The 14,505-nt window shown below is 67.2% G+C and overlaps 2 protein-coding genes across 2 annotated transcripts; both read left to right on the top strand.

The window, feature by feature from the left end:
- Positions 1-536: 536 nt before the first annotated feature.
- Positions 537-6,403, top strand: NPDC1 (neural proliferation, differentiation and control 1). Its single transcript, XM_047831278.1, has 9 exons — positions 537-841; positions 3,488-3,634; positions 4,730-4,864; positions 4,958-5,131; positions 5,222-5,288; positions 5,365-5,449; positions 5,535-5,614; positions 5,847-5,943; positions 6,034-6,403. The coding sequence occupies exons 1-9, from the start codon at positions 730-732 to the stop codon at positions 6,100-6,102; spliced, it is 966 nt and encodes a 321-aa protein (XP_047687234.1). The 5' UTR covers positions 537-729; the 3' UTR covers positions 6,103-6,403.
- A 3,585-nt stretch (positions 6,404-9,988) lies between these two features.
- FUT7 (fucosyltransferase 7) lies at positions 9,989-13,668 on the top strand. Its single transcript, XM_047828909.1, has 3 exons — positions 9,989-11,051; positions 11,771-11,904; positions 12,002-13,668. The coding sequence occupies exons 2-3, from the start codon at positions 11,899-11,901 to the stop codon at positions 13,016-13,018; spliced, it is 1,023 nt and encodes a 340-aa protein (XP_047684865.1). The 5' UTR covers positions 9,989-11,051; positions 11,771-11,898; the 3' UTR covers positions 13,019-13,668.
- The last annotated feature ends 837 nt before the right edge of the window (positions 13,669-14,505 follow it).

The raw sequence follows: 14,505 nt of genomic DNA, 5'->3' as shown, positions 1-14,505 counted from the left end.
CTCAGGGAGCTAAAGGCTGTCACCTAGGGACCGTGGACAGCTCCCAGCCGCTCCAGGTCGCTCTTGCCCCCTGGCGGCCTCACTAAGAGCAGCCGCCCCATTCCCCCGAGCTGTCACCAGCACCCGCCTGGTTCTGCGAGGGTCTGCTGCTGTCCGTGTGTCCCTGAGGGCCCAGGTGCGGACGCACCTGTCCACCCGTGTGCGCCTGGTGTCCCTGTGTTCCTGGGGCTCGCGCCTCCAGGCCCAAGGCAGGTGCCTCGCTCCAGCGGGGCGGAGGTTGGGTGGGAATTGACGACAGAGAGGGGACCCGAGGGAAGTGTGTCCCGCGGAAGCCCACCCCAGGCCTAGACGGGTTTGTGGAGGACAGAGAAGGCCCCCGGCTGCAGAGGCCACAGAAGTCGGGGCGCCCCGAGGCCCCGAGCGAGGAGGTGGAATCGGAACTAGAGGAAGGGGGAGGGGGCGCAACCTGGAGGCGCCGGCCCGCCCCCGCAGGTGGAGCGCGCAGGCGCACTCCCCGAGCGCCTCCCGCCGCCGCGCCTGGATCCCGGATCCTTTGCCGCAGCGTCAGCGCCGCCGCCGCCGCCTCTTTTCCGCCTCCTTTCCTCCTCCGTCTCCGCCTCCGCTCCCTCCTCCTGCTCCGGCTCCTCCGCCTCCCGGACGCGGCGCCCGCAGCCCGCGCCGAGCCCCGGGCCGCGCGGTGCCATGCTGCCCCGGCGGCGGCGCTGAAGGATGGCGACGCCGGTCCCTCCGCCCTCCCCGCGACACCTGCGGCTGCTGCGGCTGCTGCTCTCCGGCCTCGTCCTCGGCGCGGCCCTGCGCGGTGCCTCCGCCGGCCGCCCGGGTGAGCCAGCGCGTCCAGCGCAGGCCGCGGGTCGCCCGGGGGCCGGGGAGCGCTCGGCTGCGCGGCGCCGCCGCCCTCGCCCGGCCGCAGGCCCCGCCTCGCCCGGGATGGGTAAACAGGCTGGGCCCGGAGGGCGCGGCGCCCTAGGGGCCGCCGAAGGGCTCCCCCGGATGGCCCTTTTCCTGGGTTCCTGGCGGCGAACCCGAAGTTCACGCGCGTCTGGCCTTTGTCTCTGGATCCGTGGGCTTGTTCTGTGTGTGTGTGTGTGTGTGTGTGTGTGTGTGTGTGTGCGCGCCTGTGTCTGAGGAGGGTTCTCTCCGGGTGGGCCCGCCGCTGGGAGTCTGTCCTGTGCGCGTCTGTGTGTGTGCCCTTCTCGGCCTCCGCGTGTCCGGGCCTGGCTCCGGGTGCCTGCCGGCCTTGCTGCTGGTGTCCGTCCTGGGGACTGCCTGTCCCCGTGGCGGTGGGGACGAACCTTACCTTGCTGGGGTGGGGGAGTCTGAGTTGTCCCAGGCTTAGGGGCTTGTTCTGGCCTCAGTGGGGCAGGAGGGCTACCAGTCTGGAGCTTCCTCCCTCAGCTCCTGCCCTGGAGGGCCCCCTTATGCGCTAGGGGCTGAAGGGCACCCCCCAAGGCATGCTCCGCAGAGCCTGAGGAGCCCAGCGTCCTGGGAGATGGGCAGTGAGGCTCCAGGTCCGAAGGTCTGCGGGAACCCAGGATCCAAAATGCACCCCCACTCCAGGGCTGAACTGGGAGACTGTGCTCACACATTCATTCACTTCTCCTGGCAGCAGCACAGGAGAGGTGCTATTCTTAGCCCATTTTACAGGTGAGAAACCAGGTACAAAGAAGTTAAGTGACTGGTAGGTGGTACAGCTGGGGTGCCAACCTGGGCCGTGTGGTTCTGTGGGAGGCCTCCAGAGGCCTCTTGGGCATAGCACCCCTGGACAGGGGGCTGGGGCACGGCTGGCCAGGGATCCTGAAGGCTGCCTGCTGAGAAGCTGACACTAGAGCACGAAGGGTGGGGCCTCCCGAGGAAATGCAGCCTCTGTGCTGAGCCCCTCGGCTGGGCAGTTGCTGTCCCGGCTGCTGATCAGCCTTATGCTCTCACAGATGTGGGATGTGGTGCCAGCCAGTCTCCAGCTGCCGCTGTTCCTGGGACCTCATCCTGCGCCCGAGGCGGGACTGGGGACTGTCCCTGGGGCCTCGTCCTGCACCCGAGGCGGGGGAGACTTTCCCAGGATTAGCGAAGCAGCAGCCATGTCTTTCTAGGCTGGAGGACTGGGAGTGGAGGGAGGCCTCTGCAACCCAGACCCTGGCACCAGCTTTGCGCTTTGGGCCTCTACGCCTGGCCTAGTGCACTCTGGGTTCTCAGCACCAGGAGCAGGGACTGTCTGGCTTCTTGGGCACCCAGCTGGTGGGTGGGGTCCAGACTGATGGGCTGACACAGGCTTAACGTTTAACTAGCCCACGCCCCAGGCCGGCTTTCTGATACCGGTGCCTGCTGACCGGAGGTAGTGCAGGATGGGGTCCCCGGGATGGGAGTCTGCCTGCTTGCCGCAAGGACTGCTGGGACTTCCTGCCTACAGACAGGAGGCTGGGAGTATCAGGTTACCAAGGAAACCAAGTCAGGCCAGCCAAGGTCTGGAGAAGGACAGGGCCGGGGAGTCCCTGATCCCTCACATACCTTGGGCTCTAATGGTCCTCCTGCAGTATATGTGTGTGTGTGGAGGGGGAGGGGGGGCCAGGTAGAGAGGAGTAGTCCTAGTCCTCCAGAGATGCCCCATCCCAGCCTCCCCAACCAGAATTGATGGGCCCGCTGGGTATCTTCCGGGGTCCTCTGGCTCTGCTGCTCATACCTGGGGCCAGCGTCCCAGGCCTTGGGAGATTCCCTCGTTTCGAGGCAACTCTCCTGCATCTGAGAAGGGAAACGGGCGTGGAGGCCTACTAGCTGCGAATACAGGACTCCCCGGTCCCGGGCAGCGTGGCTGCAAGAGTGAGCCTGGCCTGGCTTCCGTATTTCAAGCAAGTCAGATTTGCTGACCCTATTCTAGAGCTCCCCAACCCAGCAGCTTCTCTGTGCTCTGGTGACAGGCCAGAGGTCAGACGCTGGAGGAAGGGCTGTCTTCCCTTGTTCTGGGCTGTCTTCCGGCTCTGCTCTGGGGCTGGGGGATGGCATGCTGGGACTTGCAGGACAGTCCTGACGTGGTGGGAGAGGTGGGCGGCCAGCATCCTACGCTGTCCCTGTCAGAGACGGACCTGGGCCCCACCTTCCGGGGCTCCCAGTCTGGATGGAAGGTCCAGGGCTTGTTCCGGGCACGTGGCAACTGCAGGCAGGACCCGGAGGGCTGCACGGCCCTGGCCAGGAGCGCTGTTGCAGCCAGTGAGGGAGGGCTTCCTTACAGGGCTGGCTCAGGCCTCCCAAGTGGACTCTGGGGAGTGGGTGGGGCAGGGAAGTTCCAGCAAAATGTTGGGACTGCTTGTCTTCCTGGTCCTGGTTTCTGGCTGTTGGGAGGAAGGGCCTGCCCAGAACAATGGCCGGAGCCAGGCCAATGGGTCAGCTCAGTGGGGGAGGAGTGGCCAGGGCGGTACTGTCTCTGTGCAGGGGCTGAGCCAAGCAGGGCGGTGACCCGGCTCTGCTTCCTTCCTAGATGCCGCTGTCTGTCCTGGGAGCCTGGACTGCGCCCTGAAGAGGCGGGCACGGTGCCCCCCGGGCGCGCACGTCTGTGGGCCCTGCCTTCAGCCCTTCCAGGAAGATCAGGAAGGGCTCTGTGTACCCAGGATGCGCCGGCCTGTGGGTATGGGAGAGAAGGATGTCCTCCCCCCTCCCCTGTCCTGACACATTCGCCACTCAACCTCGGCTCCTAGGTCCCTTGAGCTTTGTCAGGTGCCGGAGACTCTTCTGTCTCCGAGTAGCCTGGTGATCTTTCCAGATAGCCCCAGCCCAGAGCCTGGCAGTGTGCCGAGGCCTGGGGCAGTTAGCCCCTACCGGGACAAAGGGTGTGTGGTGTGAAATGCTGGGGTGACTCCAGGAGAGAAGGGGGCTAGAGCTCCCCAAGTCCTATCCCCTGGGCTGCCCCGGCTCCTCGCCCAGGGTGACCTCTTTCTCCGTGGCTCACTCACCCTGTGCCATCCATGTGGCTTACCGACCGATCTGAGCCCAGGATGTCTGGACAGCCAGCCAGATGCTGAGTGACTTCAGGTGTGAAGGGGATTACAGAGGGATGCCGGGGGAGCTGAAGTCTGGTGGGGCAGGAGGACCTTCCTGGCTGTAGGGGAGGCAGGGGAATGAGATGTACAGGCTTGCTTCTAGAAGGAGGCAGGCGTCCTGCTCTTTCGATGCTGTGCAGAGTGTCGGCCTGGAGCCTCTGTCTGAGCTGTGGAGCCCACGGCAGGGACGGGGAGGAGGAGCCGAGACACCAGCCCCACTCAGAGAGCTGCCCTCAGTTCCTACTGATGACCTGGGGAGGGGGGGACAGAATGGGGCCTCTCCCCTCTTCTTGAGGAGCCACTGCCTGTCTTGGTAGAGAAGGGGTAACAGGTAGGGCGAGGAGCACCCTAACCCTTCTCCTCCTAGCCTCTGCACGTTCCCCTAACTCCTCCGCTCCCTTGCCCCCACCCCCACTTTCCTGGGAAAGCTGCCGCTCCTGTGGACTGCCTTCGGCTGTCACCATGGCAACTCAGGATGGCCGGGGCTGGCAAGCTGGTACCTGGTCCTCTGGCCACCACCGGCCCCTGGGAGGAGCCTGGAGGGAGAAGGAGGCCTAGGCCTGGAGTCTGCTTCCCGGACCGGCCTCACCTTCTCTGGAGGGCCGCCTGCAGCTGGCGTTGCCAGGGATGGGCTAGGAGCCTCTCCATCTGATGGCTCCTCCCCCCACCCCCCACCCCCCCAGGGGAGAACCTGCCCAGGACGAGACTGGAAGACGAGATTGACTTCCTGGCCCAGGAGCTGGCCCGGCAGGAGCCCCGGCACTCCAGGCTCACGGCCCAGCCCCAGCTTGAAGGCGGACAGCAGCACCTGGAGCCCGGTGAGCCCCGGCCGGTCCCCCTGCGTCTCCCCACCACTTTTGGCCCCCCAGGCTGGTCCTGTGCTCTAACCGTACCCTGCCTTCTCTCTGCAGCCGCCACCCTGGGGCTCTCAGAGCGTCGCCAGGGCCCCAACCTGGGCCTCCCCTCCACTCGGGGAGCCCCGGCACCCACGGTCCACACATCCTTGGGCTCCCCTGTGTCGTCTGGGCCGGTGCACATGTCTCCCTTGGAGCCCCGGGGCGGGCGCGGTGACGGCCTCGCCCTCGGTAGGTCTGCGGGTCTGTAGGTCGCGGTGGGGTGGGCCGGAGGCAGGGTCCCGCCCAGAAGGCCGTCCTCACCGCGCCCCCTCTCCGCAGTGCTCGTCGTGGCGTGCTCGGTAGCCGGCGCGGCTGCTCTCGCCGTGGCCGCTCTCTGCTGGTGCAGGTGAGCGCGGGGCGGGCCGGGCGGACTGGGGACCGCGGGCGGCGACCCCGCGGGTCTCAGGCTCCACTCCCCGCAGGCTGCAGCGAGACCTCCGCCTGACTCAGAAGGCCGACTACGCGTCCCCGCAGGCGCCGTGCTCCCCAGCGACGCCCGGGATCTCGGTGCGTGGCCCCGCCCCGCTGCCCCACCGCCCTGGCCCGGCCCCTCCCCGCCGCGGCCTGACCTCCCTGCCCTCCCCCTGCACAGCCGGGCGACCAGAGGCTAGCGCACAGCGCCGAGATGTACCACTACCAGCACCAGAGGCAGCAGATGCGGTGCCTGGAGCGGTGAGAGGCCCCACCCGGTCTGCCGGTCCCCATACCAGCCAACCTACCCGGCGCGGCCCTGCCGGCTGCGGCTCGCCCCCCCCCCCTCCTCCCCCCGCACCCCCCCCAACCCCCCAGCCCCGCCGCCCCTGCCCTTGGGCTCTGGGGCCAGACGCTCTGAGGCCCCCCTTGCAGCCCGGGCCACCGGCGCTGGAGGGTGTGGGAGGACCGAGCCGTCCTGCCCCCCACCCAGGCATAAAGAGCCGCCCAAGGAACTGGAGTCGTTGTCGTCCGACGAGGAGAACGAAGACGGCGACTTCACGGTGTACGAATGCCCCGGCCTGGCCCCCGTAAGTGCTGGGGCCGGGGGTGTGGGGGGCCACTTACTGCCTCCTGGGCCGCTCCCCCGTGCACCCCGAGCCTGACACTGGCCTTCACAGACCGGAGAAATGGAGGTCCGGAACCCGCTGTTCGATCAGTCGTCGCTGGCCGTGCCCCTGCCGCAGTGACCCGAAGGCCGCCGCCCACCGGCTCCCGGACCGCTCGGCCCACGGGTGGGGAGGGGCAGGGCTTGGAGTTTCCCCCTACAGAGACCGTGTGGAAGGTGGGCGTGCTTGTGGCTGGGCCAGGGCACCAGGGCGGGAACCCCTCATTGAGCAGACTCAGCCCCCGCCTGCCAGGGACCACGTTCCCCTTGCACCTGCCCTCTGGAGTGGGAACCGCAAATGAGGGGATGGGGCGAACCCCCTAAAGACCAGGCGCGGATGAGGCACCCTGGAGACAAAACCATTAAAATACATTTCAAACCCACCATCTTGGCGTGTGCTGGAGACCGGCCTCCGTCCCACCATCTGGGGCTGCGGGGGATGGGGGCGCAGTGGGGACCTGGGGCTCCTCCCACGCTCCGAGGGTGGGGGAGGGGCATCTCTGCCCCCTGCTGGGGAAGAGAGGCTTTATTTTTCCACCAACACGGAGGACCACCCTTATCCGGTTTCCCCCGTGGGCCTCACCCCTACTGAAATTTCTCTCTCAGGTTGGGGAGGGAGGGGTGAAATGTGGGGCCAGGCGGGTCTGGAGTTGGTACCACCCCCTAAAAGAGCCCGTTCCGTGTATGCTAAAAAGGGCAGGGGAGCGGGGGAAGTGGGCGCCCACGCACACCTGGCAGTGGGCACCCGAATGCCATTCTGCAGTTGCCCACCTGGGCCAGAAGGCGGGGAAGAAGCAGGCGCTGAGTGTGGGTTTGTTACAGGGACCACAGAGACACCTGGGCCCCTGCAGCACGTGGGCACGGCAGGCAGAGGGACCTGAGGGCCGCGGGCTGCACGCAGACCAGGGTGGAGCAGGTGAGGGGGGGAGAGGTGGCCGGGGCCCTGAGTGTCAGGAACTGGGTCTTGGCCCACACCAGCCACCCACCCGGGAGCAAGGATGCCGGTGGAGGGGAGAGTGGCCTTCAGGTGAAGGTTCAGAGCGGGGGTGAGGGGGACCGCGCTGTGTCATCAGAGGTGTGGAGGGGTTTCAGGGAACAGGAGGGCCTACTGCAGACGCGGACAGGGTGCAGGGATTGGACCCGTCTGCCCCACTGAGGCTGGGGGCCGGGGGGAGAGGGTTGGGCTCAAGAGAGGAATCTGAATTTCTTTTTTAATGTTTACTCGTGTATTTTGAGAGAGAGAGAGAGAGAGAGCGAGAGCGAGCGGAGGAAGGGCAGAGAAGGAGAGAGAGAATCCCCAGCAGGCTCCGTGCTGTCAGCTCAGAGCCAAACGTGGGGCCCAACTCACGAACCGTGAGGTCCTGACCTGAGTCAAAGTCACGTTGAGCCACCCAGGCACCCTGAGAATTCTGAACTTCAGGGGCGACCCTGAGAGAGGGAGACGGCCGGGTTCCTGAGGAGAGACCGGTGGGCTGGGCTGGGGGAAATGAGGTTGCCCCTGCTCGGAGCACGCGGCCTGTCCTAAAAACGTCTGTCTCTGGGGCTAGTGCCCACAAGGCTGGGAAGTCCTTTCCCCCCACCCTGGCTCCTGGGCTGTGGCCTTGGGCTGGCCCGCAGCTGGGAGCCTCAGTTTTCCTTCTGTGCACTGGTGTGGGAGATGGAAGGAGGCAGGTGCGGGGAGCTGGGAACCTGTGTGGGTGAGGGCAGGGTGACGATCGCATGTTCACTGTTGCTTACTCTGCGCCTTCAGGGGAGATAGCCACGGAGGGAAAGGCGTGGAGGGTCCCAGCCTCTCTCAGGAAGGCCCAGGCGGTCTGCATTGCTGGCTGGCTCCTACATACTGAGGGCCAGGAGGTTCCCCTTGAGCTCTGGGGTCAGGCCCGGTGTCGGGACCCTTGCCTTTCCCGCTTCCTGTGGCCTGACCTGGGCAGGAGTGGCCACCAGGGCTTTGCTAGCTTCTGTCCCCAGCGTCCTTGCTGCCTGCTCCCCAGGGCCTCAGACAGGAGGGTCCTTCTTCCTGGGCAGCTGCAGTGAGACAGGAACCGGTATGTCTGGGCCAGGGAAGCAAGGGCAGGGGCTGGGGTCCTCCAGGCAGTTGGGTCTCCCTTGGCATAGGCCCGAAGCAGCTCAGCAGCCCGCTCCCTACCTGGTTCAGGCCTTCCACTGGCCTCAGGCGACCTCAGGCAGGGCCAGTCCCTGCTTTTGCCTAGACTCCAGCCACCCTTTTTCCCCACAGGCCCAGGATACAGTGGGCTGCCCTGGGGTGGGGGCTCAGGGCCCAGGAAAGCTCTGTCTCCACAGGGACTTTGGAGACCCCGATCCTGGGCGAGGGGCCCATTACCTTCCTCCATACCACCTGTAGCCTCGTATCCCCGCCACTGTGCCTGTTGCCGTCCCAGGGCCCCTGACCACGAACAACCTTCTTGGCACAAGAGGCTGATCCCATCTCTGCCCTCTGGCCCGACCCTGTGCAGAGCCCTCCTGCTTTAGCTCTTTACCAACCTTCCCCAGCTTGACATTCTCCTTGAGCGTAGGTGACGAAAGGTGACGTTCTCACAGCCCAGCAGAGACTCCGAGGTGACACCCATCTGTTGGGGGATACCCCCACCTCTGCCAGACCCTTACCCTGCAAGAGTGTAAGATCACATTTGGCACAGGACGTGGGGTGGTCCCTTAGCCAAGACCCTATGAAGTGGGCACTTGCTATGTGCAGACCCCAGGAGGCGACGCCTTCCTCCTGCAGTTCAGACACACTTCCCTGTCCCCCTGGGTGGCTGGCTGGGCTGGTTCCGGATCCCAGTCCCCCAGCTGCACCCCCACCCCGGGTTTCGTGCAGAACAGAAAGAGACGAGGCAAACGCAGTGCATGGGCATCTGGCGCTGGTCTTGGATGAGGAAGTGAACGTGCTCCCGGCCTGTGTGCCCTGTGGCTGGTCCACGTGGCCTCTGCAGCTCGAGATCAGAGTTGTCTCCCGCGGCAACTGGCTCCCGGCACAGCCCTCGTGCTGCACCCCCAGCCTGGGGGCTCCTTGGCTACCTGCCACTCTCTGCACCCGCCTTCCAAAGGCTGCCCTGAACCCCCAGCATCATCTTGCCTTTGACAATGAAGTGTGTGCTGCCCTTGCTCCCTCCCCTGCGGGAGCAGGTGGCTTTGGAGCACGGCCACCAGGGGGCCTTCTGGGCACAGGCATGGACTCTGCCCTGCTCGGGATAACCCTTGGCCGGCAGGCAGCTAGGCTGTGGCCCCCCCCCCTTCCCTGAGGCAGCCCCCCAGGCTGGAGCTAACGCTGGTCCAGCCCTCCACCGCCCTAGGTGCTGCTGCCCGGCCGCTGTCTGCAAGGGGGAGGTGGCCAGTGGCCCGCCCTCCGTCTGGGGCAGGGCCCCCCACCCCCATCTGTGGTTCCTTCAGTGGGTGCCCACAAGGAGGCCGGCCCCGAAGCAGCCCCGAGGGCTCAGCCGGGGGAGCCACGGTACGCTCCTGCTCCCAAGATGCTCACGGGCTGCAGAGATGGAGTTGGGTGCCCGCCTGCGTCCCAGAGAGTCACAGGGCCTGGGGTGAGGCGGCAGGATGAGGCCCCCGCTTTCCCTTTGACTCACGCTTTCTCACCTTCTTGACTTTCCCCTGAGAGCGTCTCATTCTGACCTGTTTCTAGGCCAAACCTCAGGGCCCCATTTCCCAGCCAGCAGGTTTTCATGACAGGGGGCCGCCAACCCGAGCTGGCAGGTGTGTGACTGGGGAGCAGTGGACCTGCGGCGGAGGGCAGGGAGGGTCCTTTCAATCCACCCAGAAAGGCAGCGGGCCGTGGGTGTGGGTGAGGCCTGCGGTGAGCGCCTTGGCCAGCCTGGCCGTGCAAACAGGAAGGGCACGGGTGCCAGCAGCCAGAAGCCAGGTCCTAGCTGGCTGCTGTGGGATCGGCCCCTGCCCACCTGTCCCCCTGCCCACCTGCTGGGTGCCTGCCGCAAGGAGAGGTGGGCTGAGGCCGGGGTGTGGCTGCTCTGTGGTACCCCCGTCAGTGAAGAGATGCCAGGGTGGGGCCAAAGGCTCAGCGCCACCCGGGGCATCCCCCTAAACGTCGGCGGGGGGGGGGGGGGGGGCTCCGGGCAGGCCCTGGTGACCACCGGCGGGGAGTCAGGCCTGGCTGCGGCACCCACGCCACGGGCTGCCAGATGGTCGCCGCCAGACCCCATAGCCTCCCTCCCCTCCTTCCACGTTGCGCAAAGCCCCGCTGCAGCTCGGAGGTTATGCAGCGGCAGGGGAGCCCCACGGGTGCCACGCTGCCCCCTCTCCTGCACCGCCTCTGTCTCCTCCGTGGATCTCACGCCAGCTCCCGGCTCCACCCTGACAGCAGTCTGGTCCTCACTGGGGGGGGCGGGGGCTGGGAGAGGCCAGCAGCTTCAGGTGCCACAAAGTGAAAAAGGATGGGGACAGCGGGCTCTGCAAGGTCCCCAGAATGGGGTGGGGCAGCAGACCCAGCCAACAGTTCCTGTTTGGCCTTCCTTCCACCACAGCCATCCCGCAGACTCAAGAGCGGGACCGGCCTGAGGCCTCCAGAAGCTGAGCGCGAGGGCCAGTCCTTGCCCTGGCACGTCGGGGACCACGGGAGGGTCCAGCCAGGGTGAAGGAGGCAGACGGGCGCTGGCTGAGCTGAGCACGGGGAGGGGGCCAGAGCTCAGGGGAGGCCGGCCTCGCTGGTTTGCCGTGTCTCCCGCTCAGAGGAACTGGAGAAGAAGGGGAAGGAACTTGACCTCCAGGCCCGGGCCCCCAGAGCTGGCCGGAGGGCAGCGGTGGGGGTGGAGAGGGCCTCTGGACTTCTGCCTTCCTTTTCCTGGAGCAGGCGCCGGCCCCCTACCTGCCAGCGTCAGGGACACAGCGACTCCTTCCCTTTCCACCCTGGAAAGCCCCCTCCCTGTCCCCACCCCCATCCTGGGCTGTGGGGCCCGGAGGAAGAGGCCTGGAGCCCCCAAGGGCAGGCCCCTGCCCATACTCCAGGCTGGCCGGGACCCTGGGACTTCCGTGGACCTGTGTCCTTGGGTGAGGAAAGAAGGCACGTGGCCCTGCAGCCCACCCTGGGGCCAGGCCCAGGCTGGCGCCTGCCCTTTCTAGGCACGTGCTGTGGCCTGGTGTGGATGGAAAGGGCACGTGCTGTGGCCTGGTGTGGACGCTCCCGGGACCCCAGGGCAGTCCCCCTCCCTGGGAACCTGGGTTCTGTGGCGAGGCAGGCGTGCTAGAGGCGGCAGGGGTGAGGAGGGGCGGGGCAGCGCCGTGAGAAGCTGTGGCCGAAGGCTCAGGCTCCTGGCAGGGCGCTGAGCACAGCAGGTCTTTGTGGGGGTCTGGGAGTGGCAGAGCGGGCAGGCGTTGGCAGGGGAAGTGGGTGATGCTACCGCAGGAGGGGCCTCCCAGGGAAGTGCGCCCTGCTTTCCGGGCCTGGGTGGTGGGCAGTGACTGGGTCCTTGCCAGCGGGGCGCTCTTCTGGGAAGGGGGCCCCCCCAGCGGCCCAGGACGGCCCCTCCCCCGCTGGCCCCAGGCCCCTTCAGCAGGGGAGCGGGGCCTGGTGTGGGCTCTGGATGGCGCCCCTCCTAGAACCACCTAGCCCCCCTCCCCCACAGCCAGAGGCTCGGAGGAGAAAGCCAGCGGGCGGGCGGGCAGGCGGGTGAACCAGGATGGTGGCTGTTGCCAAAGGTCACCCCCAGGGCGGGGGCCGGGGCGGAGCGGGAGCAGGAAGATACCCTGGTTTCTGTCATCTTGGGCAGATGAAAGGAGATCGCTTCCAGGTGGGGCCGGGTGCGGGGGCGCAGCTGTGATTTCAGGGCGCCTCTGCCTAGCGGCTGCTGTGATTTGAGATCCTCGGGTGGCTGCAAGCGGGTGCTGTGGATGAGCCATGCTGGTGAGTGCGTGGTCCCCCGGGAGACCTGGGCCGGGAGGAAGGGGCCCGCGGGGCGCCCCGGGAAGACAGCCGCTCTCCCCCCGCGTGTCCCCTGTAGGATGCGGCCCCGCTCAGAGGCGTCGGGCATCTGGGGATGCTGGCCGGAGCCGCCCTGCTCTCCACCCTGTGGCTCCTGTGGCAGCTCGGGTGGGCCCCCGCGAGGGTCCCCGCGGCGCCGCCCACGCTCACCGTCCTCGTCTGGCACTGGCCCTTCGCCGACCAGCCCCCGGAGCTGTCCAGCGACACCTGCGTCCCTTACGGGGTGGCCCGCTGCCGCCTGAGCACCAACCGCAGCCTGCTGGCCAGCGCGGACGTCGTGGTGTTTCACCACCGCGAGCTGCAGAGCCGGCGGGCCCGCCTGCCCCTGGCCGAGCGGCCGCGGGGGCAGCCCTGGGTGTGGGCCTCCATGGAGTCGCCCAGCCACACCCGCGGCCTCGGGCGCCTGGGCGGCATCTTCAACTGGGTGCTTAGCTACCGGCGGGACTCGGACATCTTCGTGCCCTACGGCCAGCTGGAGCCTCACGCGGGGCCCGCCCCGCCGCTGCCGGCCAAGAGCGGGACGGCAGCCTGGGTGGTCAGCAACCTCCAGGAGCGGCAGCGGCGCGTGCAGCTGTACCGGCAGCTGGCGCCCCATCTGCGGGTGGACGTGTTCGGCCGCGCCAGCGGGCGGCCGCTCTGTGCCAGCTGCCTGCTGCCCACCGTGGCCCCGTACCTCTTCTACCTGGCTTTCGAGAACTCGCAGCACCGAGACTACATCACCGAGAAGTTCTGGCGCAACGCTCTGGCCGCCGGCACCGTCCCCGTGGTGCTGGGGCCCCCGAGGGCCACCTACGAGGCCTTCGCGCCCGCCGACGCCTTCGTGCACGTGGACGACTTCGGCACGGCCCGAGAGCTGGCCTCGTTCCTGGTGGGCATGAACGAGAGCCGCTATCGGCGCTACTTTGCCTGGCGGGACCGGCTCCGCGTGCGGCTGTTTGGGGACTGGCGAGAGCGCTTCTGTGCCATCTGCACCCACTACCCCCGCCTGCCGCGAGACCGGGTCTACCGGGACCTCAAGGGCTGGTTCCAGGCCTGAGCCCTGGCCGCAGGAGGAGGCAGAGGGGGGCGGCCGGGCGCTGGCGGTGTGGGTGGAAGGCTGGATGTTGAAATCAAACCACCGGGCATCCGGCCCTGATGCGCAGCCGTGAGGGTAACATGGAGGCTGGGGTCAGAGGCTAGAAAGCAGGGGTGTGGGAGGAGGGGGACGATCTGGGCAAGCTGGGCAAGTCTGGAGGAGGCTGGTGAGCACTGGGGTGAGCGTTTGGCGGGGAAGGTTGAGAGCAGGGAGTTAGTGGGGGGGTGTGTTGCTAATTGATCACAGACACAGGCTCCCACGACCTCTGAGGACCTCCCTCCCCACCTTGGTGACATGCCGGGCGAATCGAGGCTGTGCCAGACACGGCGGCGGGGAGGGGGAGAAGGCCAGAGGCAGGGCGCTGGGCCTGGGGGGCATGCCCTCCTGCAGTCTGTGGGGGGAAAGACCGTGCCCCCCCCCCGACCTCCTCTGTAATGGACTGCTGGCCCGGGTCCTGCGGGCACATCACCCTCGCCCTCCACGGTGCCGGAGCCCCGGTGTGCAGACCTGTGCCAGGCCTGGGGACACCACACAAGCACACCAGTTCGCTGGCCTCTCCCACCCGCGGCCCACTCTAGGGAGGGCAGCCGCCAGTAAAGGCACAACGAGAATGGCATGTGCTGACTCTTTGTCTCTCTGCCCCCACCCCCCGCCGTTTCACCCCTGCCACACAGGCCTCCTTGTCCTGAAGGAATCGGGCCGCTCCTCCTCAAGGCCTCTGAGCTCCCTGTGCTTGAGAGACCCTCCCCCACACCGCTCTGCCCGCGCCTCCCAGCTTCCCTTAGCCACTGCCAGATGAACAGCATGGGATTGGAGCGCCTTCCCTGACCGAGGCGGGTGGAGGGTAGGGGTGCCGAAATCTGACACCTGGCTCCGGGGGGGGGGGGGGGTGTCAGAGATATCCCATCTTAAAGACCCTGGGATTTCATTTTCAGGCTGCAGAGGCGTCTGGGGTGTGGCAGGGCTTGGTCTGTGACACCGGGTTCTCTCTGACAGGTGGTTGGTGGCCGCAAGGGCAGAGGTGGGTACTGACAATGGGGCAGTCAGGGCAGCCCCCGTGGCAGGCTGCGTGTGGGGGAAAGGAGCGGAGAAGCTGGTGGTGCTGACGGGGCCTCCAACAGGCTGAGCCCCTGGGGCAGGGGACAGGATTCGCCCCTGCCCCAGGTGGGGTTGGATGGCATGTGGAGGCAGGAAGCTGCCCTCCCCCTGGCAGTGGCTTGTGGGAAAGGCCTGCCAGTGACTTCCTGCCCTGACCTAGCAGGGAAAAGGAAGCGTCCTCAGGATGTACGGTGGGGTGGGTGGGGGACCGTGCCCCCCACCCCCCCACCCCCCCCCCCCCACCCACCCCCCCCACTGTAAAGAAGGAGCTGGGAAGGGGCAGGTAGCTGTGGTTCCCCCCAAAGCCTGCCATTCAGCTTAGGGTGCACCCTCTATGCGAACCACAGACA

The sequence above is a fragment of the Prionailurus viverrinus genome, chromosome D4 (genome assembly GCF_022837055.1).
Source record: "Prionailurus viverrinus isolate Anna chromosome D4, UM_Priviv_1.0, whole genome shotgun sequence".
In the NCBI taxonomy this organism is placed as follows: Eukaryota; Metazoa; Chordata; class Mammalia; order Carnivora; family Felidae; genus Prionailurus; species Prionailurus viverrinus.
This window is presented reverse-complemented; position numbering and strand designations above follow the sequence as displayed.

Excerpts from the sequence above, each read along its gene's own strand:
- NPDC1 (XM_047831278.1), top strand. The coding sequence starts at position 730 with ATGGCGACGCCGGTCCCTCCGCCCTCCCCGCGACACCTGCGGCTGCTG. Across the intron at positions 4,865-4,957 it reads ACAGCAGCACCTGGAGCCCG|CCGCCACCCTGGGGCTCTCA; the intron begins GTGAGCCCCGGC and ends TTCTCTCTGCAG. Across the intron at positions 5,289-5,364 it reads GCCGCTCTCTGCTGGTGCAG|GCTGCAGCGAGACCTCCGCC; the intron begins GTGAGCGCGGGG and ends CACTCCCCGCAG.